Source organism: Drosophila ananassae, chromosome 2L (assembly GCF_017639315.1).
Source record: "Drosophila ananassae strain 14024-0371.13 chromosome 2L, ASM1763931v2, whole genome shotgun sequence".
In the NCBI taxonomy this organism is placed as follows: Eukaryota; Metazoa; Arthropoda; class Insecta; order Diptera; family Drosophilidae; genus Drosophila; species Drosophila ananassae.
The window spans coordinates 14,639,204-14,663,206 of NC_057927.1; the positions used below are offsets into that span (position 1 = coordinate 14,639,204).

The 24,003-nt window shown below is 40.2% G+C and overlaps 1 protein-coding gene across 17 annotated transcripts in view; it reads left to right on the top strand.

Annotated features, from left to right (window-relative positions):
• LOC6501200 (maternal protein pumilio) overlaps positions 1 to 24,003 on the top strand; it is a 167,829-nt gene that overhangs the window by 69,654 nt on the left and 74,172 nt on the right. For 5 of the 17 annotated variants that reach the window (XM_044717359.1, XM_014911443.3, XM_014911446.3 and 2 more), the window contains exon 1: positions 8,771 to 9,787. The exons of the other annotated variants lie outside the window; for them this stretch is intronic. In XM_044717359.1, the coding sequence (XP_044573294.1) occupies positions 9,644 to 9,787 (144 nt within the window). In that variant the 5' untranslated portion in view covers positions 8,771 to 9,643. Of the gene's footprint in view, positions 1 to 8,770; positions 9,788 to 24,003 lie in introns of those variants that run through there. 17 annotated transcript variants of the gene reach the window in all.

Genomic DNA, 24,003 nt, shown 5'->3' on the forward strand with positions numbered 1-24,003 from the left:
CTTTTCCCCTCCACACAATTCACAGATTTTTTCGTTGGGTTCGGGTGCCGAAGCTTTTAGCATACATATTAGATAGAGTTTACACGTAAACGTACTTCATTATTATCCAGACGAGTGTGTCGCATTCACAAACATGCCCGAAACCGCCAGAGAAAAGGACTCTAACGCTCCGCTTCTCCCTTTCCCAGCTGCTCCGGGGAGAGCAAAAAATAAATACATTAAAATGCCAGCGGGTAAAATGAAGATACAAACAAACGCATTAATACGTGACGCTGAAGCATTATTAGAAAATGTGTCTCGATGCTGGTTACTTCTGCTGCTCGGTGCTTCTTCTTACACCCAGCTTCCGGTGCAGGACGAAGCTGTCGAAGGGGACGGCGAACGGGGCGAGGCGGGGCGAGGAGAGAGAATCCGTGGAAAAAGGAGTGTACGTGCGTCTATGCTGTCGAGTCCTTTGGCAATATATTTTAGAATTTTCTCCTTATATTTTGTGGCACCAGCTCTATGCGGTTTTTGCTTCAAAATGGTTACCAATTTATAATATAACTGGATTATTTAATATATTTTATTAAAAATATTTTAATTTGTGTTAAAATTAAATCTATGAACAAAAATATATTATAACATATAAATTATAGAAGCCAAAACATACATAGGTTTGTAAGGGAAACTTAACCATTTCATCCTTGCTTCGTGGCTGTCATGTCTGGGGAACGCGTACTTTTAATATGAATTTAGTCCTTTAAGTCCCAACTGTCTGTTCTGTCTCTCCATCGAAATAGAGCCAATCCCTTAGCAGCCTCTGCGCCCTCACTTCGTGTCTGGGGGCATGTCTTTGTTGCACTTGCGTTTTCGATGGGTTCTTCTTTTCTTTGCGGCAATTTTACTTCGGGGCTTGCCGCACGTTTGTTCAATATGTCAATATTACATGCAGAGCGGAGAATCCCACGTCTGCCCCCAACCTTTGACCGCCCTGAACCGCCCACAATACTCCTCTGTTTCTGTCTGAGTGGTATTACCACCGATGCACTGAGAAAAAAGGGTTAGAATTAATAATTTAAATATTATTTATCCTTTTTCAGAAACGTTTTCGAATATTTATAAAGGAATGATGATTTCAATTGTGTCCCTTAGAGTTATAATATTTTTTTCTATCTAAATCCTTGTATCTAAATATCCCTGTATCCTTACCTAAGAATTTTCTTCTCAGCTCGAGGCTTTTCTTGCCTTGGCGCACTGCCTTAAGTGACTTAATCAAATAACTTTGCATTCACTTCTTTTTTCTCAACACTTTTTTTTCCTTAGCTCGTCTTTTCTCGCCTTTTTACGGGGTGTTTTGTGCGCCATTAAACATGACTTTATTTTTGGCTTCGACATTTTCTTTTTCTCACTTGGTGGTGCCTCTTATTTTGGCAAATTGTCGCCATTGTATATGGGAGGATAGTGGCTGGTTGTTGCAGTAAGTGACACGTAGTATGAGACATGACATTAACTACACTTTGAAGAAAATGGTAGAATAAAAGATGGCAGACAATAATCACTTTGTATTCCACATTTCTCAAAATAATGCCATGAAGAAATAATGGCTATAAAAATTGCATAGAAAGTTATTTGTTGTGGCAATTGAAATAATTGTTCGGTTATGTTGTTGGAAAGGCTCTAATAACGTAAAATGAACCAATTAAAATAATGTTCGAGTTTAAAATCCAATTGGAAGCAATTTTTTTCCCGTTTGTGTAAACGCCATGCAACCATGACTGATCCCATAAAGTCGTTTTTTTTATAGACAGATCCGTTGTTATTTCAACACCCCATCGAATGACATGCTCTTCAAGTCTTTTAAAAAACTATCCTAAACAATCCAATCACTTATCCTTTAATCCTATCCCTTTTTTTTCTGCACATCCTTTGACATCATAAAAATGCTGCCGAATCGACTTGTTGACTTTCCTTTCTGCTGTTTCAACGGCTTTTGGTTAACCGAATCCTGTGTAAGGTTTTTGGCTGACCTACTGGAAACACAGGGGAGGATTCAGGAAAGAACGCAGCATATTTTCCAAATTTCGTTGCCTACTTTTTGGTCGTCTAATCACGAACGCAGAGAAAGAGAGCGCATATCCTTCTCAGCTTACCAATTCTATTAAAATTCTTGCTTGGCAAAAACGGGGAGAAAAAGGATAAAAGCGGGAGTGGGACGTACAGAGAGACAACTACATATTAGAAAAGTATTAAATTACAGCAGAACCCAGCCTTTGTCCCCCACGGAACACGCCTATGTTTGCACAGAGTCCTTGTCCAGGCCAAGGGAAAATTATATGTCCTAAAACCAGCTCTTTACCCCCCAAAACCACCATCCTGAATGTCCTGTTCTCTATCCATAGTCCAGCAAAGTGTGAAGTCATCGCTTTATAATCAAGTTTTCCTTTCAAGTTTTTCTTCTCCTTTGCGATGGGTTTTCTTTTCTGTTTTTTGTGTTTCCTCTCCATATGTTCCGTTCAAATTGTCGCCTGCCTTGTGCAAGGATGCAAGGATATACATGTCGTCTTGTGTCTTCCTGCCTTGGTCCTTTTTGCTCCTGCCCGCCTGCCATGAAAATTAAATTGACCGTAGCTGCTTAAAGTTATTAAAGTCGACGGCAAACGAGGACTTCTCCGCTCCACACTGAAATGTCAATGTTTGGACAGGAATGGGTAATATCTCTGAAAGGATGCTAGTGTGGAATAATGCTCTATTTTGGGATAGGGTAGATGGAATATCCTCCCAATTTTCCTCTTTTCAAACGATTAATATTAATCAAAAATATTGAATAAAGGTTTTGCCATAAACTATATTCTATAACTATAAACTATCCTATTTTTATAGAAAAGGGTATTTATCTCAAGTCCTTGATGCTACTCTAGTAAGAGGACTAAAAACATGAACTGACAAGTTTCTAGTCAGGATTCTGTTTGGCTCAGTCAGCACTAAAGAGGGAAGACAGGACAGATTGCGTTTGCCTGAACCGAGGTCCTTGTGCCTACTAATATGTATGTGCTAGTATGTGTGTGGAATGTGAGAAAATGGAGGTGGAGTGTCGGTGTCTCGGTTGCGGTCTATTTGAGGCGACTTCAATGACATCAGCAGAGACAAAGTGTAGGAACGAACGATGAACGAAATGCTGGTGCATATTTGTCGTTTTCTCCCTCAAACTGAACCTCAATTGAGAACAGGATAATAACTTCTCCCTCATGGAAAAGGAAATGCCAAATGAGTTGGCTCATCTGCTGGTTGGTCTCTGTGGCGGCTTTCCTGCCACTAAGTATGCTTCTTCAATATTTGTTGATGAGGCTCATTTTTCCCGTCATTGGCGTGTCACTTTCACTTTACTCGCTTTGTTTACCTTTTTTTTTTGTTGCCATCTTTCTTTTATTCGCTCCAACTCTCTTTCGGCTTTCAGCTCCTACCACTCTGGATTTTCATAATTTTCCTCTGCATACTTTTTGCGGTTGGGTAACTTTGGTGCTGATTAAATCTGCACTCACACACACACACATACACCAGGGACACACCCACATACACACACCAGACCAGACCAGAGAATTTCCTTTTAATTTTCCTCACTTTTTTTTTCGCAGCACTCAGTTTCGTGTTTACTTTTAATTTGGTTAAATGAGGCATAAGTGAACACGAAAAAAATAATTTTTTTAAGTGCGTTATAATTTTTAATCAAGTTGGGAGACACGGAGGATGATACTCCAAAGAATATTAAATTAAATGGAGTACGGGATTTTTAATATCTAAGCTGAAAGCCCTTGAATAAAAGTGTCCTATAATATTTTGTTGTTCTCTTATCTTTTCAGGTACGTTGCGAAATACTAACTTTTTAAAAAGAAAGCTTTGCTTTCTAGGCCATAGAATACAGTAAGTGTATTGTTTCCTTTAAGCTAAATGTGTGACAAAATAAATACTATATACTACAACCATATGGGATTAAAACAAATACATTTGCCATTTATCAATCCGTAAACAATGCATAAAAATAATAATGGAGAGAAAGCGTTGTTCAGTAAAGTCTATTTTCCGAAATGAGGTTCGATAAGTGCATGACTGTATTGCAGGTGATAAGACACCACAAATGACAGTAATTTAACTTAACTTAAAGTATAAAAACATGTGGCAACGAAACAGAGAAACCCAAGGCGACAGCATTACCTTTTATTTTAATGTTTACTTGAGCGTAGCTTTTGTTTATCACTTTTCATTCATTCTCGGCTCTTTGGTATTCACTTGGCATTGTTGCGATTTCAGTAAACTTTATTTAAATACTTTTGTTGACACCTTTTCTGTCTGTGCCAATTTTTAATTTAATTGAAGCAAAAAGCCTTTTGTCATGTGTTTGTTTTATTTATTTTTTGGTCTACATACTCTAACCGAAAAGTTATTGTCAACATGGCCTAGGGAATGTGGTAACAGAATTATTTTATTAAATATAACAAATAGGTATAAATTTTTTTATTTTTAATTTTTTTTTTTTTTATTTTACTATTTTATTTTTTGTTGGATTTGTGATCCCCTGCTGTTCTACATGCCTTATATCGTTTACTCGTTGCTTTGACATTCATTTCAATTGCATTGTCTGACATTTGTTGTTGGCCAGCTTCCAATTCCACCGAAATATCCATGAAAATGTTGATATTTTTTGTTGACTGTTTTCGATTTTTGGCTCGAGTTTTTTGTGTGCGTTCGTCCTACGTGTTTTGTGTCATCAAAATTGCATTTTCTGCCATTGAAAATGTCTGCTAGATAGACATGGACAAAAAAGTATCTGAAAAATACACGAGTTTTTATAATTTGTTTCCAACTAATTCCATTTTCACATGTCTACATTTTTTCCTCTACCTCTACCCAGTTTAAGCAATTTAATTGAATTTAATTATAGATAAATAAAAGTATTGATATATATTCAAATTTTTCACTCAATTGAATGTTTTTTGCAAAATAATTCAATTATAAATGTTCTTTTATTTTAATGGGATTTGTGTTCCTTTTTTTCCCAAGAATCTATACAGCCATACAGTATTTGTATGGAGTACAAATACAACAAAATCAAACGAAATGCTTAATTGATAAATCATACAAGAAAAAATCGTTGGAAAAGACACTCAATAAATAAAAAAAAAAGTATTCAATTCATGGAGCAAAAATGTCAAACGTTGTACCAAATGTCAATTAAATATTCGACAAGGAAACGAGGAAGAACGAACAAATAGATGGGTTTACCGAGAGGTAGACCGATAGCAAAAGGGGGGGTCCTCAACTCAGGTTCGACCCCCCCATTTAACAATCAAAATCAAATTGATTTTTAATTAATTTTCGCCACATTTTTTCTCTCTTTCTGCCTGTCTGCCGATGTCTCTTTCGTTTCGAACAAAAAATGAAAAGTGATTGCAGTAAATGAATGAGAATTGCTCTGAATTGGTTGACCAGCTCCAGATGGTAGGGGATGAAGGCACTGGGTTCAATAGCTATTCGATCTTCTTGACTTGTCAACTATTATAAATTCAATTTAGAAACGCCATTCGGGGAATGAAAAACAAGCGGTTTTAAAAACTAAATAATATACCTAAAAGATAGGTTTGAAAAATCTATTGTTCTTATAAACTTGCACCAAATTAAATCTTGAAGTATTTTGTATTTATTTGAAAGCGTTATTCAATTACCTGACAACCCTGCCTGCCAGCCAGAAGAGGCAACCACTTGACTCCACCGACTGACACACTCGAAACTTCAATGCAACACCACTGCATCCACCTCCGGTGTCGCCTCCCTTCCGGATCTTCCTGTGCTCCCTTTGTTGTATCTGGTGTGGTACTTCACTTTAGTGTGAATTGAAAATGAAATGCATTGTGTGGGGGGCTGAATGCATTGCCGCCTCACACGCATCCAGGCAGGCAGGCAGGCGTTGACTTATCATTATTGATAGGCCATTGACAGGCTACACGAATTTATTTTACGAAACAAAACCGTTACCAACACGAAGAGCTTATGGCGAAATTTATAGAGCAACAAATGCATGAAACTAAAATGAAATACGACGTGAGGAAAGGAGGTTCTAAAAAAATAAGAATAACTAGAACAGGTCGGGGCTTAAAATAGTTAACATGGAAGATTTGTTAGAAAACCGAAATAGCAAAACCTGGAGGGTGTCAGTATTTTCAACAAATATTTATTGGTTTTTTGACTTAGGAGTCGGTAAGGCACTAGGTTGCCATCAAAAATGTCATTATATTTAACATGCTCTACCTTACATACATATCTTTAAAAATGTAATTAATTACTCTCCGATAAGCATGCAATCTAAGATACATTGGCTAATTGCTAAAACATGAGATTGTAGAACCAAAGAAGCTAAGCCAGGTATTATCTTCCTCCTTCCGAGCGACTCCCTTGGGAAGACGAGGGCTCACCAATATGCAGTTAGGCAGGTCGTGGAAGCGGCCTGAACATATTTTTAGGCCAAGAACCCGATCACGTTGATGACGATGATGCTGATCATTATGATCATTATGATCTCATATGGTTTTTGTTGCCATACGAACGTATTTTGTGCGGTTAACGAACTCCCTATCAAAGTTGCTTGACTGGAATACACAATTACTCGGCGACTCGGCGAGAGACAGAGCGACTTCTCGCTGAGAAAACCAAAGAGACATGGTGAAATATTGTGGGCAAAAGGGGGGAGGCGTCTAAGCCAGGTTCAAGCTTGACTGGCAGCTTTTTTGAATGTCATTGCCGAGATGCCGAGATCATGAGCAAGTTTTGGTGGTGGCTTCTCTCAGACTCGGACTCAGACTCAGACTACGACTCTCGCGGTTTGCATAATTTCCTCGAGACACAGCTTCTTCTGGCTGTGCTAATTTCTCATGTGTTCCGTACGTTGAACTCGTGGGCTACAAATAAAAAATGAACTAAAAAAACAATCACGTGAGACGAGGAGCGCAACAAGAAACTACCGCTTAATTACCGATGCCATGTTGCAGCAACATGTTTATGGCAACAATCTGTTGCTGCTGTCGGGTTGCATTTATTCCGCTGCAGTACCTGCACTCGGAAAGTAAGGGGGAGTTGGTGAAATAGTAATTTGAGAGCTATTATATGAACTTAAAAAAGTGACCCAATTTTTAAAAATGTATTTTATATAAAAATTTGTTTATATTGCTTAATATCTTCAGTCTTCAGCCAAATATCAAATTAATAGTTGTATTTTTAATTTGATATTTTTGCAATCTCTTAGCATTTTCCCCAGTGCACATTTTTTTGCATTAACCGTTAGAATCTCTCGAGTTGCAACTCCAGGAAAAGGCAAGAATGTTGTCTTGTGCCCATTTGGGTGAATGTTGAACGAACGTACCTTGTTAATAATGACGAGGAGATAATGATGATGCGTTGCCGGTGATGGATTTTCCATTTATTGCCAACGATTTTCCAGTTTTCATAAATGGAAGAAGTGCCTTCAGTTCTGCCTTATCTTGCCACAGACCTCCTCAGACCACCCCTCCATTCCGCTTCTGGTGCGTGAAATCGGCTTAGCTTGTTACCTGAATTACGTGGATTTTGTTGCGTCTTTTATTTTTTATTTTCACACTCGAAAAAAGCTTTCGGCTTTGATGTTGCGAGAGGTACGAACCTTACTTAATTTGTAATTTAGTGCGCTCCAGGTTGGTTTTCGGCATTGTTGTTTCGGCCAGCGATCTGTTTCGAGTTTCACCCGCCGCCGCCCTTTCCATGTGCCCCGCCAAAACCACCGATTCGCCGCCCATTTCCCCCGGTTCTCGGCTTAATTTGTTTAGTCACACTTTGTTGAAGAAGTCAACAAACTCCGCATGGGTTTGCTTTTGCTTAATATATAATACTCGACGCAGTCAACGAAACTTTTTTCGACGCTTGGTTTTATGATCATTAAAATGCTTACAAGGCGTCTGAAACTTGTCATCCAGTTGGGTATAATTAATGAAGCTCATTTTGTACGCAATCGGTTCTCTCCTTTCTTATTTTTTTTTTTTTACATTAAAGGTATGTGTAGCTTTTTACTTTTTTCTTTTCTGGATAAATTAAGTTAACGGACGATACCTATTATTTTTCCATTTAAAATGTGTCTATTTTTGGCTTCTTAATAATGATCGATTCTGACTGGGCTAATAGAATATGACAACTAAATTAGAAAATATATAAATAATAAAGGCATTGTCCTGTGAACCTATAACTATGCACAATTATAGATTTTTTATTGAAGAAATTTTAACTTAAATTTTAATAATTATTGGACTAAATTCTAAAAATTTTTGTAATTTTTAAAACAATAATTTCTTGTCTAATAAGTAAACCCTATCCTGCCTTATCCTTCCTGCAATATCTCTACAAAAGATAACTGCGCTTTTCTGTGCACCATCTGGCAATGCTGCTGTCTAAGATACTTCTATTTTATAAGAGTTCATTTTAGTCTCCAAAACAACAAGCAACAGTTCTTCTGAGACCCTCTGCTCTGTTTTTCTCTCGTTTTCGGCATTTGGGGTGTGCCGCGTCGGAAAAACGTCAACAACAAGTGTTTTTCCCTCAACTCTCCACGGGTCTCCAAGCGGCAAACCTTACTAATTCTCTTCTACTCTCTCTGGGTCTCTTCTACTCACCTGCAATCGTATGGCGGTGGCCACTTCGTATCGCTTCGGCTTATTTAGATTCGTAAATTGTTCGTTTTCCATTCGGCTATCGGCTCGTCGTTTCCGTTCGGCGCCGGTGGGGGCCCAGTTGGGGGATACGAATCAGTTCGCGATGGAACTTTGAACAGAACGGTTGTTTCCGTATCCGTACATCTCGTTTCCGTTCTACAATTCGCCGTGGTCGCACTCTTCGTGGTTTATTTACTACCGAGCTGAATAAAATAGCCTTAAGTGTCAACCACTTAGTACAACCAACATTGTACCCAAAACAAAATAATATTCCCCCATTTTGATCCAGTGCCTCAAAAAATTTAACAAGATTGATAAAAAGTGTCCAATAAATACCCAGTATCAGTACCAGTACCCCCAGATATATGATAAAAGCAAGAAATAAAATCCAAAGTGCCGAAGAGAAAAGATATTATTGTTGGATGGATGGATTGTGCGTGTCGTTTAATTGATTTCAAGGATTGCCAAATGGCAAAAGTAAATTGAAACTGTCGCCGTTGTCGTCGTGGTCCGGGGATTAAAAGTGCCGATTATAATACCCAGGCAGGCTCACTGGTGGCACAAGGAGGAAAGCTCCCATCCGGTGTATCGTCCTCTCATCGTTTTGTTGTGGCCGCAGTGTCACGTCTGAATGAGATCGAGAGACGGCTTAAATTTAATTGAAATACAAAAGAAATTTTAAATAAAACAATAAAACCGATAGTCTGAGAAGGGGTGACGAAAAAACCAAAACTCTGAGTCAACAGCCCAACTCATACAAACCATATTCCGATAAGGCTTGCTGCTCTCAAAACCCAACAAAGAAAGTGCAGTAGTTCGGCGGCAAATACAAATCTGTTTCCCTTCTCGTATCGCTAGTCCGGCACAATCGGCCGGAAAGTGTTGCAAAAATAACAACTGCAGCTATAACTTCGTTTGCAGACCCGGGCGATAGCAAAATGGTGGTTTTAGAAACTTCCAGTGCCCTTCTGGGCGGACCATACGCCCAGGGCGCTCCCGCCTTGAAAATGGTGCAGAAACGCTACATTGGATTACATCAGTGGCTGGGACCAATTCGCACCAAGGAGCTGAAGGAGCATATTGTAAGTTTAGGCTACCATGACTCCCATGAAGAATAGAATATCATATTTAGAAGCCCTACAAGTGACCACATAAGTCAGAGTATTTTAGGAAATTACCAGCTTGTGGTTATGAGTCACTGATCTGAAAGGTCTTCGATAAGAAATAAACTATAATATGTCGACCCATAAATTCATGATAAGTTCAAGTCTGAGAAACAGTAGTATTCTTAGGATAAATGTAATTTAGAACCTTCTAAATGTAAGGATCAATCGCAAACCCCTATAAATAATGTTAATCCTATCTTCCCCTTGAAAAATAAAATAAAATAAGAATAAAAGATATGCCCTCCACGATTTCGGTAATTTCCAGTGTCTTGTAATTGTTTCCGTTGATTGTTTTCCCTATTTGGTTGTTTGTTTGTTAGATTTTCCGCACAGTTTCGCAGCTCGTTCAAGTTTTTATTGTCGAATTCGTTTTTCCGATGGGTGATTGATTGACACATTGATTGATTATTTTAGTACCGAGCCAAATCCCTTTTTATACGTCTTTGAATGGCATGCAACTTTTTGCATACTTATACTTATAGCCTCCACCCCAATGGGATTACGTAGTCTTCGGTTCCAGGAAACTGGACCCAGGAAAAATCTTCGCTCTGGAAGAAGTAGAAACTGGCTTAATCTCCGGGCCAAGACTAATGAGGCTCAGCATTACTCACTTTTTCATTTCCAGAGTGTGTATGGTATGTTATGTGCTTTTTTGCGGCTGGGTTATGAGTTCTGTTCTGTACTTCTTTTTTTATTAGATAACCGGGGAGACCGAAAAGGTAACCGAAGAGTTCACTTTTAGCTCTAATTAATGTGGGTGCCTGTGTGTGTTGGCCGGTGAATTTATGGCCCAGGCTTAAATAGCATATGAATTATGCTCTGGGGCAGAACCGAGAGTGGGAGGAAAACCGAATTAGAGCGAGCGGGTGAGGCCTGCAGATAGATAGAGACCGAGCGGTTGGAGTGCATTTTCCAATTGAGTGATTTATGCGCTTTGAAAAGCCCCCTGTAAAGTGGCCAAAACAGTCCAGAGATAGACCAATACCACAGGTAGAGGGAGATCATCCTCATCAATGCATAATCACAGTGCGCACTCTTTACAATGAAACCAACCCACAAGCTGGCCAAAAATAAGCTAAATAATAAATGTTTATAATTTGTTTAGGATTCAGAACAATCTGCTGCTCATCCCAAGAACACCCAGGACCATCTTCTTCCTTCTCCAAAATCAGAAAAGATCCAACCACCCACTCGCCTAGATTACGTATTCGACGTGTGTTGCAGACTCGGGTTTCTCTATTCCATTTCTCCGGCAAACTGACGGCCTGACTGACGCATATCAAAGTGCATAACCAAGTACTTAGGCGGCACAGAAGGGGGGCCACAGTTACTACTTGCCTCTCGACTATTACTTGGTATTATTGTTTGGAAACGATAGACCCTATCGGGCGGGTAAGAGCGGGACCAGACCGAACGGAAACTGGGAAATGTCATTGTCAAATGCCTGTGACACTCTGACGGTAATTAGATGGAAATTCTATCCAAAGAACACATCTGAGCCGGGCCAACTGAGTGGTGGTCTGATTTGGTTATGCAAATGGATATTGTCGAAGGAGGCCTAAAAGGATTTTCTCCTTACGATTTAAATATTAAAGATTTAATTTTCCCATTTCAATGCCAATTGCCTTATTCCTATACTCTATCGTATGTACTCTCTCTCCTTAATCTAATCTTGTTTAGCCTGGCATCTATCTAGTATTCTGTTCAGTCGTTACATATCACTCGCTTTTATCCCTGACCCCTCGCCCCGTTCCTTAATTTTCAACAGCCTGGGCAACTTTTCAAATAGATTAACTTCCAGCCAAACTTCCCGGCAACTGCAATCTGCTGCTCCTCATGTCTCGAGTTGACCTGCTTAAAAGGCCCACAGAACCGCAGAACCACATCCAGCCTCGGGCCACAGCTGTCGTTGGTTGGGTTGGGGTTTGGGTTTGGGTGGAGGTAGGGAGGTAGGAAACCTCATCCTTAACTTCTCTTTTCTTCCACCCCCTTGACAGTCAGTGGGTTAACCTCCACAAGTGGCCATGATGCTCGAATCTATCCGTCTTGTCTTGTCCGACTGCAACTTGAAAACTTCACACAAGTTAAACACTGAAAAGTGCTCGAGGCGGTACAGCAAGAGGCTTTTCTTCCAAAGGAAAAACTTACAAGTTGCTCTTGCTGTTGATGTTCTTGTTGTTGTTGTTGTTATTGTTGGCCTTTTCTAAATGTCATTACATCAGTTCCCTATCCCGGTCGCCCCTTCAACAACATGGTCCAACTTTGTTGGAATATCATGGACCCCCGAAGACCCCTTTGACTGCAATTTGTTGCTGCTGCCCCTGCTGCTGAAGAATCCCCATTTTTTTCTCACTTCTCTAGTTTTTCTCGGTTCTGCTCAAGTGCATCTGGGTTATGCTAAGAAGAAATAGAGGAAGTAGTAGGAAGTAGCTTGCAAATCTCGTGTTCGGTGGTCCGTCATCAATTAAATCGCGCAACTTTCTATGAAATTAGCCTCCAAATGAGCTTAATCCTAAAACAATCACGACTTTTCTTTATATTCATTGTTTTTGTTTCAGTCTGGATTTTTATCTCGACTCATCATACTGCCTTCAGGGCTCACGAAACTCAATATTCCACTCTACGAATTCCGTTCATATTTCTGCTCGTTTTTCTTGCTTGCCTCGCAAATTGCAATTTCCAAACATATTTTCAATTATGAGCCAGTAAGGGCCACAACCTGTATGGGTTTCGGCTTTGGCCCACCTAGACATGGCCCCACCTGCTCTCTCACCTGGCTTTTTGTTTCTTTTATTATCTTTTTTCGCTTATATTACACATTTGTGTTTCTTATTCTGGTATCATTCGCATTCTGTTGCAGCTGCAAGCTCCCCGGCCCTTATTATTCTACGCTCTACATAAATGAAAAGTTAATAAAAACCGAGAGAGCTCTAATTTATTTTTAATATTTATTTTCATGTTTCTCATACGATGCGTGTAATATTACAACAATGAAAAAAAAGAGAACATGGGGGGAAAATAGTATTTATTTCAGTTTCTTACTTTGTTGCCGCGGTGTTGTGCTGCGGATTTTATGCATTTTTAATAACGAAGGTCTGTTGGGGAGCAGAATTTTCCGTTGGCAGCGGTGAAAATTGCAGCAAATTAGGTGCCACGGATTCTCATTCGGAGCAGGAGGTGGGGGTGGGTGGATGGCAGAAGATGAGACCTCAATTTCCCCCATCACGCCACCACCAAGGTATCCAACACTCTGCCCCAATGTTTGCGATGTGTGGAGGGAAAACTGCGGCATTAACGACTTTATGTGCAGCTATGGACCCAGACCCAGAGCCAGAGCCGGAGCTGGAGCTGGAGCCGGAAAAACATGATGAAAAGCGGGGGAAATTGTGAAGACCAGAGCAGAGAAAAGATTGTGGATAAGTTTGGCTTTGATTCAGTTTATTTAAGTATCTTTTTCCTTTTTTTGGTATGTGGCTTAGTTCAGATTTGGTTGGGTTGTGTTTTTTTTTTCAGTTCAGTTCAGTTCAGGTTAAAAGTGGAGCAAGCTCGAAAAGGGGAAAACATGAGAGCGGACGCTAAAAAAATCTGATTATAATTGCGATAAAGATTTGTAAAAGCCAAGCATAAATGGAGGGAAACGTCATATCGGAATGTAAAATTTCTTTAATGCAAGATTCATCAATAATTTAATGAAATTATAGTTTCTCTGTATCTGGTTCACACAACATTGTCATTTACGAGACTCTCCGCCCCCCTGGATTTTAGGACTTTGGGAACTAATCCAATCGAAGCAGCCATCAAATGCATTTGGTTCGAAAGTCCACCTGCGACCAGGACTCTTCCAACTCTCTCTGCCACCTGCACTCAGTGTCCTTTCTAACAGTTTTGTAATGAACTTAACTCAATCGCAATATCCAGCCATTTGAACACTGCCATCGATTGCAGGTCATTATAGTTCTTCCTTCCCCCGAAAAGCGAGCAGTGGGAATTTTTTAATTAATTTTCTGTCAACGTTTGCAGAAAAACGCTGGAGGATCGCACAGAGAAACGACAAAAACAATCAAAAATCCGTCCCTGGGTTTAATTGTGTCCAAGGTCCAGTCACGTGCTTTAATTTCGATAAACGACTGACTGGCCGGGCAGAGGAGCAAACAATAAAGTTATTAACAACATGTGTTGTCTGTCGTCGACAAATTCATGGCAACAGTTTTTCCTCCATTTTCCTCGAGTTTTGGACAACATCTTGAGGTTATGGCTTAAACTGGCTAGTGGCTTAAAGCCAATTTATAAAGAGAGTCTCTAATAACTTTATTAATTCGGAAGAATTACCTTAGAAGGCATTTCTCTCTTTAATATCTCTTGACTCTGAACTTGAAGTCACAACTGTATCCGAAGTCTTGTGTACTTCAGCTTCAATTTTCCTCAAGCCACTGAGTTTTGGAACATGAGTTTTGAATCTGAAGTGACAACGAGGAAAACAGGGGTGAAAAACTGCCATAAAAAGGAATGAATGGGAGTATGAGACACGCTGAAAAGCGAAGCAATCTTGAAAGAAAAGTTTCTCCTCAGAGCACACTGCAAATTGGGTTAATTAAAAACTGCTCGAGGTCATACGTAAGTCATAGCAAAAAAAAAACGAAGAAAAAAATTTAAAAACCAGAAAACCAGACAAGAATGGGCCACAGATAGCGAAGAGTAGAGAAAACGCTAAAAAGATGCGACAAACTTTTTCAATTAAACTTAATTCTCATTTTTCCCTGGTGCTGGTCCAATGTGGCTGGCTGGCGGAGCTCATCTTTGGCTGCCACTTTTTCCAGCTGCGCTTTAAAGGCCGGCAAAAAAGCGTCACAAATTGAATTTTGATCGATATATAATGCATAGAGTCGGGGGCCCGAGAGCCCAAGCATGGAAGCTCTAGGCATGGAAAGCAAAATGACAGCAAATTAGCAGAGGCATAAAAAGGTCGCACCCAAGCTGGGGCAAACTGGTAGACAAAAATCTGGCAGATGAAAAGATGAAAAGTTTGTTTTCTATTTTTTTTTTTTTCCCACCACCCCCTCTGCCGGTCCAAGTTGGAAAAGTGCGAAAAATACACAGACGTGATGGGGGATGTGGATAGATAACTTCAAGGCTCGAAGACTCGGATAATTGGGTTAGCTCAGGGGGTCTAAGATAGATTCTGCTAAAAATAGGAAGTACTAGAATAGGTTCTAACACTTAAAAAGTGTATAATATTTTTCCTTATATTACTTTTTTTATACAGAACTCACTTTTTGGCAATCACTTTACTTTACACCTTTCCATATCGATTTCCCGGGCAACCAAATAAAAATTCCTTTTTCCCTATCGCTTACAAAATATTCTCTTGTCTGTTGATTTCAGAAATTCCTGGTTTTTTTTTCCCACCCATCCCAGTGCCTCTTCAATTGAATGTTTGACACACAAAACGAACTCTTTTTTTTGCTATTGAACCAGTGGCTGTGTCCTCCTGCCTGGGCTTTTTGCCTCAATCTCCTATTTTGTCTATCGAGTAGTGTGTGTCGTTTTCTGTTTTATTATTTTGGGCGCCATATTTTGAGCTTGTAGCTATTTCACATTTAACAAAGAAATGAACAGAAATATGCGAGTGAAGTTGAAAATTCACGCGCCAGTTTATTGAACCACACACATGTATCAACGGAGTGGGGTGGTCGGTCGGTCGCCGCTCGTTCGAATAAAATACCATTTCCTCTGCCTCTGCCACTGCCACTGCCGTACTGACATGCAAAAAATGTCTGAATGAAAAGTAAGCAAAAGTAGCTATGTGGGGGGAGAGAACTATCATCCTACAATTTCACCCCGAAAGTTCCCCAAAAGAGTTTCCCCCTTCGGCTCGGATGGAGAGTGTCATCCATCTGCCATGCTTTTGGTCCACAAATGTGTAAGCATGTAACATATGAAGCTCTAGTATGTAAGTTTGTGTTTTTGAATTTTCCTCTTTCATCAAACGTTGGGCGCATCAGCAGCAGCAGCATCACTTTCCCACCCATTTTCATTTATCCCTCCGGCCCTACCCTCTCTGACTGTCTGTGTGAGTCTATTTGCCAGCCGCTGTTGCATTTCGGTCTCCTCTGTGCGATTCTGCCGCATATATAAATCGATAATTTTCCGCTCAAATGTGCGGAAAATTTCGTAGCCAAGCTACTGCCTCCACATCCCGCCCACTTTCATTTAAACCTTCAGGGCTATATGATTCTCTCAATATTTAAAGTAGTCAAATCATATATAAAATTGTTCATTATTCAACCGTCAATATATGAAAAGATAACCGCAATTTATTAAAATGCTTAATGAGGCAATTAAATTGGCACTTGTATCAAAAGAATCCAATTCAATCTATAAATTTTAAAGAGGCCATATCAAAAATAATCTCAAAATATTAAATAATCTCTTTACGACAAAATATTCTCTATTTAATCTGAATAAAATTTCTTTTAACAATTTCCGTTTGTCCATTCGATGAGTGAGTATCTTGTGGCTCAGAAGGGGTCATTGACCTGCCCTAAAGTAGTTTGCTTCTGACCATGTGAGTGTGTGCTGGCCAAAAGCATATAAACGTGTCCAAAGTCAGCTGCTGTCACATGTATTTGAATGCCATGTTGTGTTCTTGTGGCTAGTGGCTGGAGCACCATAACAGAAAGAAATAAATATGACATGAGTTCTGGGGTCTCTTTTTGTCGCAAAAATGCCAAGAGCTAAGAGTCAGTAAGTCAATTGTCAACACTTGAAACACATTTATTTTTTCCTTTGGCCCTAAACTTGGAAACGGGTTTTTGCATATTTTTTTATGGCATTTCTGGCGGTCTGCCGGTTCTGGGGATCTCAAAAGTATTTTATTTTATTGTTATGATTATTTTGCCATTACAAAGTTGACTAAACTTTCATGCGATGACTGCTGCTTGCTTGATTGTATTGTAAACGCTTTGAATTCGTCAGATTCTCTGGCAAAAAGTGAGATTAAAAGGTTTTTAATTTATTATATATTTATACAAATCGTACACTTGTTGAAGCTGTTAAATGAATGATTAACACGTCAGATAAATTTTTAAATTCAATTTTATTCAGTGGAAGTTTTTTGTTGTAAATTATTACAAGTAATGTCATATCCAAAAATGTTTTAATAAGCATATGAGTCAGGTTAGTTATGAGTCTTAAATTAAACATTTTTCAAAAATATTCTCAAAAGTGAAAGCAAAGTAAAATATGGAATTATTTCTATTCAAGAAAGTTCAAAGAACTCTGCTTTTGTTTTCCTTATTTATTTATTTTTTAAAAAGACCCTTAAGAGGGATTCTTGACCTAATTATATAACAATTGCCAGAGTCCAGCTTTAGAACAAAGTCAAATACAATTTACTGAAGAGTTTCTATAAAAATTAAAATGATAAACTCGTTTTTCATTCAAATACATTCCCGAAAGAAAGCCATTATTTTAATTAGTCAAATATTTAATGCACTTCTAGTCCTGCTCTCCTCTGTTTTTTTCTGAATCCAAGCTGAATCCTTTTTAGATGGAATCCCGAATAGAAGCAGGAGGGAAAATAAAGGGAAATACAACAAAAAGTGGAAACATTTCCGGCTTCCGCCAAACTGTTTCCTGGCCAACGATAAAATACTTTTTTATTCTAAAGCTAATGTGTATGGGAATATATGTATAGTATGTGTGTTTGTGTGTGTGTATTATGGGTGAAAAGGGGCTAGGGGGGAGGGGAAAAAAAGGACGAACTCCATTTGGAAAACCTCTTGAAAACGGAGCCGTTAATTTGCGCTTTGCCTTTTGTAAAAATGGTGCAAGTTTCGGTTTATTTTTTCTCCCTTACATTTTGGACCTGATTTTTTTTGTTTGTATATTTTTTGGTTGTATTTCAAATTGTCTGCACTTAAATTGAAATTAACGAGGCGTAAATTTTTTGGTATATGATCCAGAGGGCCCTTGCCATTCAAAAGCAAAAAAAAAAGGATACAAAATGAGTATTACATTTTTTTTTTGTTGGCCGTTGCCTTGGTTTTGATTCTTTGCCTTTAATTGGGCGCTAAGTGTGGAAATTTAATGCGTTTCGTGTTGGGAAAAAGGGAGAACCCCGAAAAAAAGGAAGGAAATTCTAAAAGAGCCAAGAAACCCAAGAGCTGTCAGTAAGAATTATTATGTCTGTAATGCAATGCGTGTTGCAAAAAAGGGATGCCCACCGAACGGGGCGTGGCAATTCCCCACCCAAACTTACACACACACATAGAGACAGGCACTGAGATACTGGAGACGATGACGCCGCTTCAGTGGAAATAAAAAGCCGCAAGGATTTATCACTTTGGCATCGTGGCATCTCATCCTCCTCGGTCCTTGGGTTTCTCCACCTTCTCGTTTCTGGTTTGCTTTCTGCATTCGCTGCTCCTTTGGTCCGAGACACATCTCATGCTAACAAGCTCCCCCTGTAACCTCAGCTTCCCAGTGTCCCAGCATCCAGACTCACTAACTGACTCTTGTGGTTGGCTGGCATGCAAGTTACTTACCTTTTCCAGTGAAGGGAGTACACTGAAACAAATGAGCGATGTGCAGAAATAATTAATCAAAGAAGTAATACAAAGTAGAGTCTCAAATAAAGTCTTAAATGTGTAATAATCTTATACTCTTTAAATTATTAAAATATAAAACCTCTAAGAAATACTTCTCCGTGTTTATTGAAAGGCTCTCTGGATAAGGCTGGCCTCTGTAAGGGGAGGCCCGAGCAGAACTTGTGGGTGGAGATGGCAGCTTAAAATGCTCTTCTCTGCCATCTGTCGTAGCATATGTAAAAGGTATTATGGCTAAAAGCAAAAATATTGCATTCGACAGTGCAATTTGTTAGCTACGACTATTTGAATGATGTCGATGCAAGGAGGGCCACAAATGTACCGGGGGAAAGGACTAGGACATGGGCATGGACCAGGAACAGGACCCAGATGTGAGAGATCTGTGGGGGCAAAAGTTAGCCATATTGAGTTAAGTGCGTTTTGGATTTGATTTTGGTTTTCACCGACTGTTCTGTTCGAGTGTATGTTTGTCTTGGTTGGCTTGTGGGGGGCATGGATGTATTGATTGGTAGTTAACCCACAAGTCCGGGGCATAACTATGATTTGTAGAGTTGCTGGGTATTTAGGTAACAAATGGATACTTTGGAGTAGCCATAAATCTTAAGCTATTTGCCTTCCTTTAACAAAGGTAATTTATTGAGATGATTATGTAGTTTTTGGAAAATTAAATAGTGCCCTGCCCGCCCGATGGCCATTTCAATGTCAAGGGTCCTACTTACCTTCTTGCACTGAGCCGGATGCTCTTTTTGTGACAAGTGTCTGGCAGATACATTTGCCTCGAACGTGCCGAGTGCACTGAGCATGAGATGTAACGTGTGTCGCGGCCCAAGTATCTGACAGATACATATGCCGGCATGCTCCTGCTGCCTGACAAAAAGTCAACTTCAGCCTATGGCCAAACGTGCTGCCATGAAGCGCGTTTGAAAAGTGTCAAAGTATCTAGCAGATACACTTTTTCCCCTCCTCTCTTCGTGTCCCTCCCCACTGTATCATCATTGTTTTCTCCATGCCATTTGCAGCAGAGGTAAATGTGTCACGTAAGAACAATTATGGAAACTCAAGCAGACGAACTGTGTCACACGTCACATAGCCACCGAGAGACCTCCGAGAGAGAAATTGCCATAACTCATAAATGGTTTTGAAGAAAAAATGTTCAGAGAAATAGTAGTAGTAGTAGTAGTTGTAGTAGTATCCCCCGGATTTACCCACTGTTGAGCAACGTCGTAATGAAAATCTAATTTTATTGCATTTAACACGAAAGAAACTTTCACCCAGTAAGCAAGTAGGCATTACAATTATTTATTGTTGGAAACCCAACGGGAAACTAACTGAAAATGATTGCAGAGAAAATCACAGAGTTCTACGTGCCACTGCCACTGCTGCTGCTGCTGCTGCTGCAGTTGCAATTTTCCATTTCCAATTACTGGAGCTCCTCATTCCCAGCATGATCATACGATCATTAAGCATTTAACCCACTTTTCTGGCTTTGTGCTCGTCGCAGTTTCAGTTCTGTGTTCTCGTTTCCTGAATTCTATGCCTTATTTCCTCATTGTCGTAGTAGCTATTCCGAATTGAGGAGGGGGCAGGCAGGCCCAGGCCCAGGCCTAGTCAGAAAAAGCCTATCAAACGGGAAAAACAAACAATTAACATTTTATGTTCGGGCGAGCAAATTTTAGTGCATTTCAGGGGGCTGGCAGGGAAACAATTTGCGGCAAAATGCATTTCCCTGGGAAATGGCTAAAGTTTCAAAGGCTGCAAGGGAACCCCCCACATAATCCTCTGCTTCTGCCAGCTTCTGCTCATCCAAGCAATTCATAACTTTGCACTTACAAATTATTTAAGCAAATTATGCGCCTCCTCGGCGGCCCCCTTTCGGCCCGCTCGGAATGAATCTACTTCATCAGCCGTTTAGTAGCCGAGAGCCTTTTGTAAGCGACTCCCAGACCCTACCCCAGTCCCAGCCCCACCAAGCCTGTTATCCCCGACAGCCAGACTGCCTTATATATTCGTTCGCATTCATAATCGTTTAGATCCAAAAGTGAATATAAAAATGAGCTGAAAAAAGCTGGCAGCGAGATGATGATGAACTTTTCAGTGGAGTGGGGCAATGTTGGCAATTTGTTTTGGCAAAGAACAAATTTGTAATCCAAAAGTTGAGTTCATCTAAGTTGCACTTGAACACTTTTGAAAATGAACAAAGTTGAATGAGTTGCTGGGGATAAAAAGGCTCCAAAACGAGAAGCTACATCAGATTAGGATATGGAAATACAAGCACCATACAAATAATACAAAAAATGCGCCTTTATTTCAGTCCTTGTATTGCCAACATATTGCTCATTTTATCAGCCAGCCACCCGAGTAGATCCTTCTGTCAGAACCACTCCCACAATCCTCCTCCACTGATTTTGTGGGTGAGACGGAGACGCTTCGCTGACAAGCGTGTAATCTCAACATAAGTGGCAGAGCACTGTGAGCAGCCGCAAAAAAATTAAATGAAATAAAATACCAAGGCAGTCGCTTCAGTTTCTAACCCTTTTTTGGCTCACACACGTGGCCCGGACACGTGTCAAAGAACTGTTATCGCAGGGGCTGCAGGCAGCCCTTAGGTTGGGCCTTTTGGGAAAAAATAAACCTCTTCCAAAGACCCCACCCTCTCACTGTCGTCATGTGTGACAAAACGTAGAACTTGATGATGTCTCATAAAAATTCACTTGCTCAAAGATTGCAATCGAAGTTATTGGTGGGTGTGTGGCATAGGCTTTATAGGAATATTTCTTAAAGCCTTTCGGCTTCTTTTGTGAAGTAACTTCTAGTTCATTTTAATTTCTAAAAAATATTCAGTTTGCTTTTCGATTAAATATGATTTCCGTGTCACGTGCCAGAGTCTCTGTTTATTTTTCCGCCCAGCTCTCCACACCCACTGCTACCGAGATACCCATCTTTCTCCATCAATGACAAATAACTCCCCCGCACTCTCGGATATTCCTTATTTTTTCCTCAGTTCCTTAGATATTCCATCGCACAGCTGTGAAGCATTTTGTGGTCATGTTGCCGAGGGGTGGTGGGGTGTGGGTGTGGGTGATTGGGGAAAAGTTGCTTTGGGGGAAAACATGTGTGTGAAATCACTTCAAACTTGGAAGAAGAAAAAGCCAAACCATCCCTGCCGCTTGCTGGCCGTCTGCGTGCCTGCATTCCGAGTGTATCTGATAGATACAGATAGAAAACATATGATGCTCACTTTGGCCACCGCACAATTTATATAATGATGTCGCACTTTTGCTTCTCAACTCCCCTCACTCTGGTTTTTGGGGAGCAACTCGAGGGAATATCAATTTTGTTGTGGTTCCTGGTGTTGTTGCATTTCGGCAATAACTATTTATTAGATACATACATAGATACAATGTATCTGCTGCGTGCCTTTTTCCTTCGCTTCGCTTTGACTTTTCTGTGTCTGCGCGCGCTGTGCTGCTCTAAAATGCAATTTTATAGCTGTCAGGGGAATTTAACGCCAAGCGCGAAAATGCCAAAACCTTACGATGCCTGCCTGCTCCCCCCCGCTTCCCCCACACAGCAGCGCCTGCCGCCGTGTCATGTAGTGCCTGCCTCCGCCCACCTCCCAACACCCAACGCCCTTTGCCCATCGCTTGTCTTTTGTTTACGCTGCGCTAGTTTTTGGCTAACGATAAAGTGTCAAGATATTCCTTTTTTTCACTCCATTGTACTATTCTTTTTTTTTGTTTTTTTCGTTCTACGACACTTGCAACCAACAACAAACAATATCCATTTTGTTGTTGCTGTTGGTGCTGCGTGTGTTGGTAGTAAGTGTGTTTGGTATTCTGTGTTATGCATTGCGTGCAAAGCGTAAACAAAAAGGGTGAAAGGGTGAGCAGAAAATGGCTAGCAAAAAATTAAAATAAATAGGAAACGGAAAGAACCTCTGAGCCAATATAGAAAGAACTTCCCTTGGACAAAGGCCCCCGCAAACCCAAACCCAATCCCCAAACCCCAAACCCATACCCTATGACCCATCTATGAACTCTCCGCACTGCGTGTGCAGATAATAAAACTAAATAAATTGATGGTCTTTGTGCACAAACTGACAAGTTGCAGGCAACAACAGAGGAGCCACTGCGAGAAGCGTTCGATGGTCATATAAATGGCAACATATACACATATACTTATGGCGGAAATATTCAAACCGAACGGCAATATACAATACACAAAAGATAGCCCAGATAGATACACAGATATTAGACATGGATGCATGTAGCCATGGCTGGCCTGTTAGATGGATAGCTCGGGTGGTCATTTATCATCTCCAGACGGAGAGAATGGAAAGCGCAGTGCAGGACTTGGGGAAATAATTGAGGACAAAGGATCAAGAAGATGGGGTGCTCTGTCTTTAAAACCTTTAAAAATCAGTAACTTCATAAATAGTAAGAGATTTATTGAACCTAATAAGCCGCATCAATTATAATTAGTTGCTTAAGCCGCCTCATAACCCAATTTCCATTCAAGGCCAACAAACAGAAGCCGCGCCAACTGCGACCACTCTATTGCAACGCCCCCTCGCTTGGCCCAATCTGTAGCCACCCACACCGGTCTATGGGCATAAATCAACCACGAAACGTAATTAAAACATAAACAAAAAACAATCCCGACCAGAGATCCGAAGAGCAAAGCAAACCAAAGGCAAAAAGTGCACAGATGTGCCTGCACAAACATTTTGTTTTTTTTTTGTATTTGGTCCGAACTCTTGTTGTTTCCTGGCCATAACAGAATATCTTTCTAGCCCAGGGGGCCAACGTAAATAAACAAAAAATTAAGCCAAATTAAGGGTGAACCAGAGGGACATGGGGTAAGGTCTAAATGAGATGCAGTTTTCAAACAAGTTACTTAACAAAAAATGAAATTGAAATGGACGAGTGTCGGGGTAACAGGACTCGTTTAACTTTTGGTTAAATTGTATGGGCCGAAAGGCTTAACAAAATGAAATATTAATATGATTCCGCGCCTCAAACATGGAAATGAAATTTAATTTACAGAAAATAAAATCAGTAAAAAAAATTAACAAACAACTGATGTCGAAAATCAAAGGATACTCTGGCCTTGTTTTTGGATATACTCTTTTTTTAAATCCTCCTGAAGAGATGAAAAGTATGGGTGGGGCTATCAAAAATTTAAAAGCTTTTCATGTATTTCCCGCTGAGCTGCGGGCGGGAACAACTCCTCCGCGGATATGTAAATGATATTTTGCGAGTGGACGTCAAACGCAGCAGCGAGCGATGTTTTCACCAGGATTTTCCTCCTCATCCTTCTCCATCTGCATCCACACCCCACCCCCTACCCAGCTCCGCCAACATTGCGGTCGAAAAAGGCCACAGGGCAAGCGGCATTGGTTTCTGTTCCTCCGTTCTATAAGCCGCTTTGCCGGCCAATTTTCATCTCGTCTCCCCCAACTCTGCCACCCGTTTTCCCTTTATAGGCATTTTAAATTTTCCATTGGCCGGATTTTCAGCATTTTAC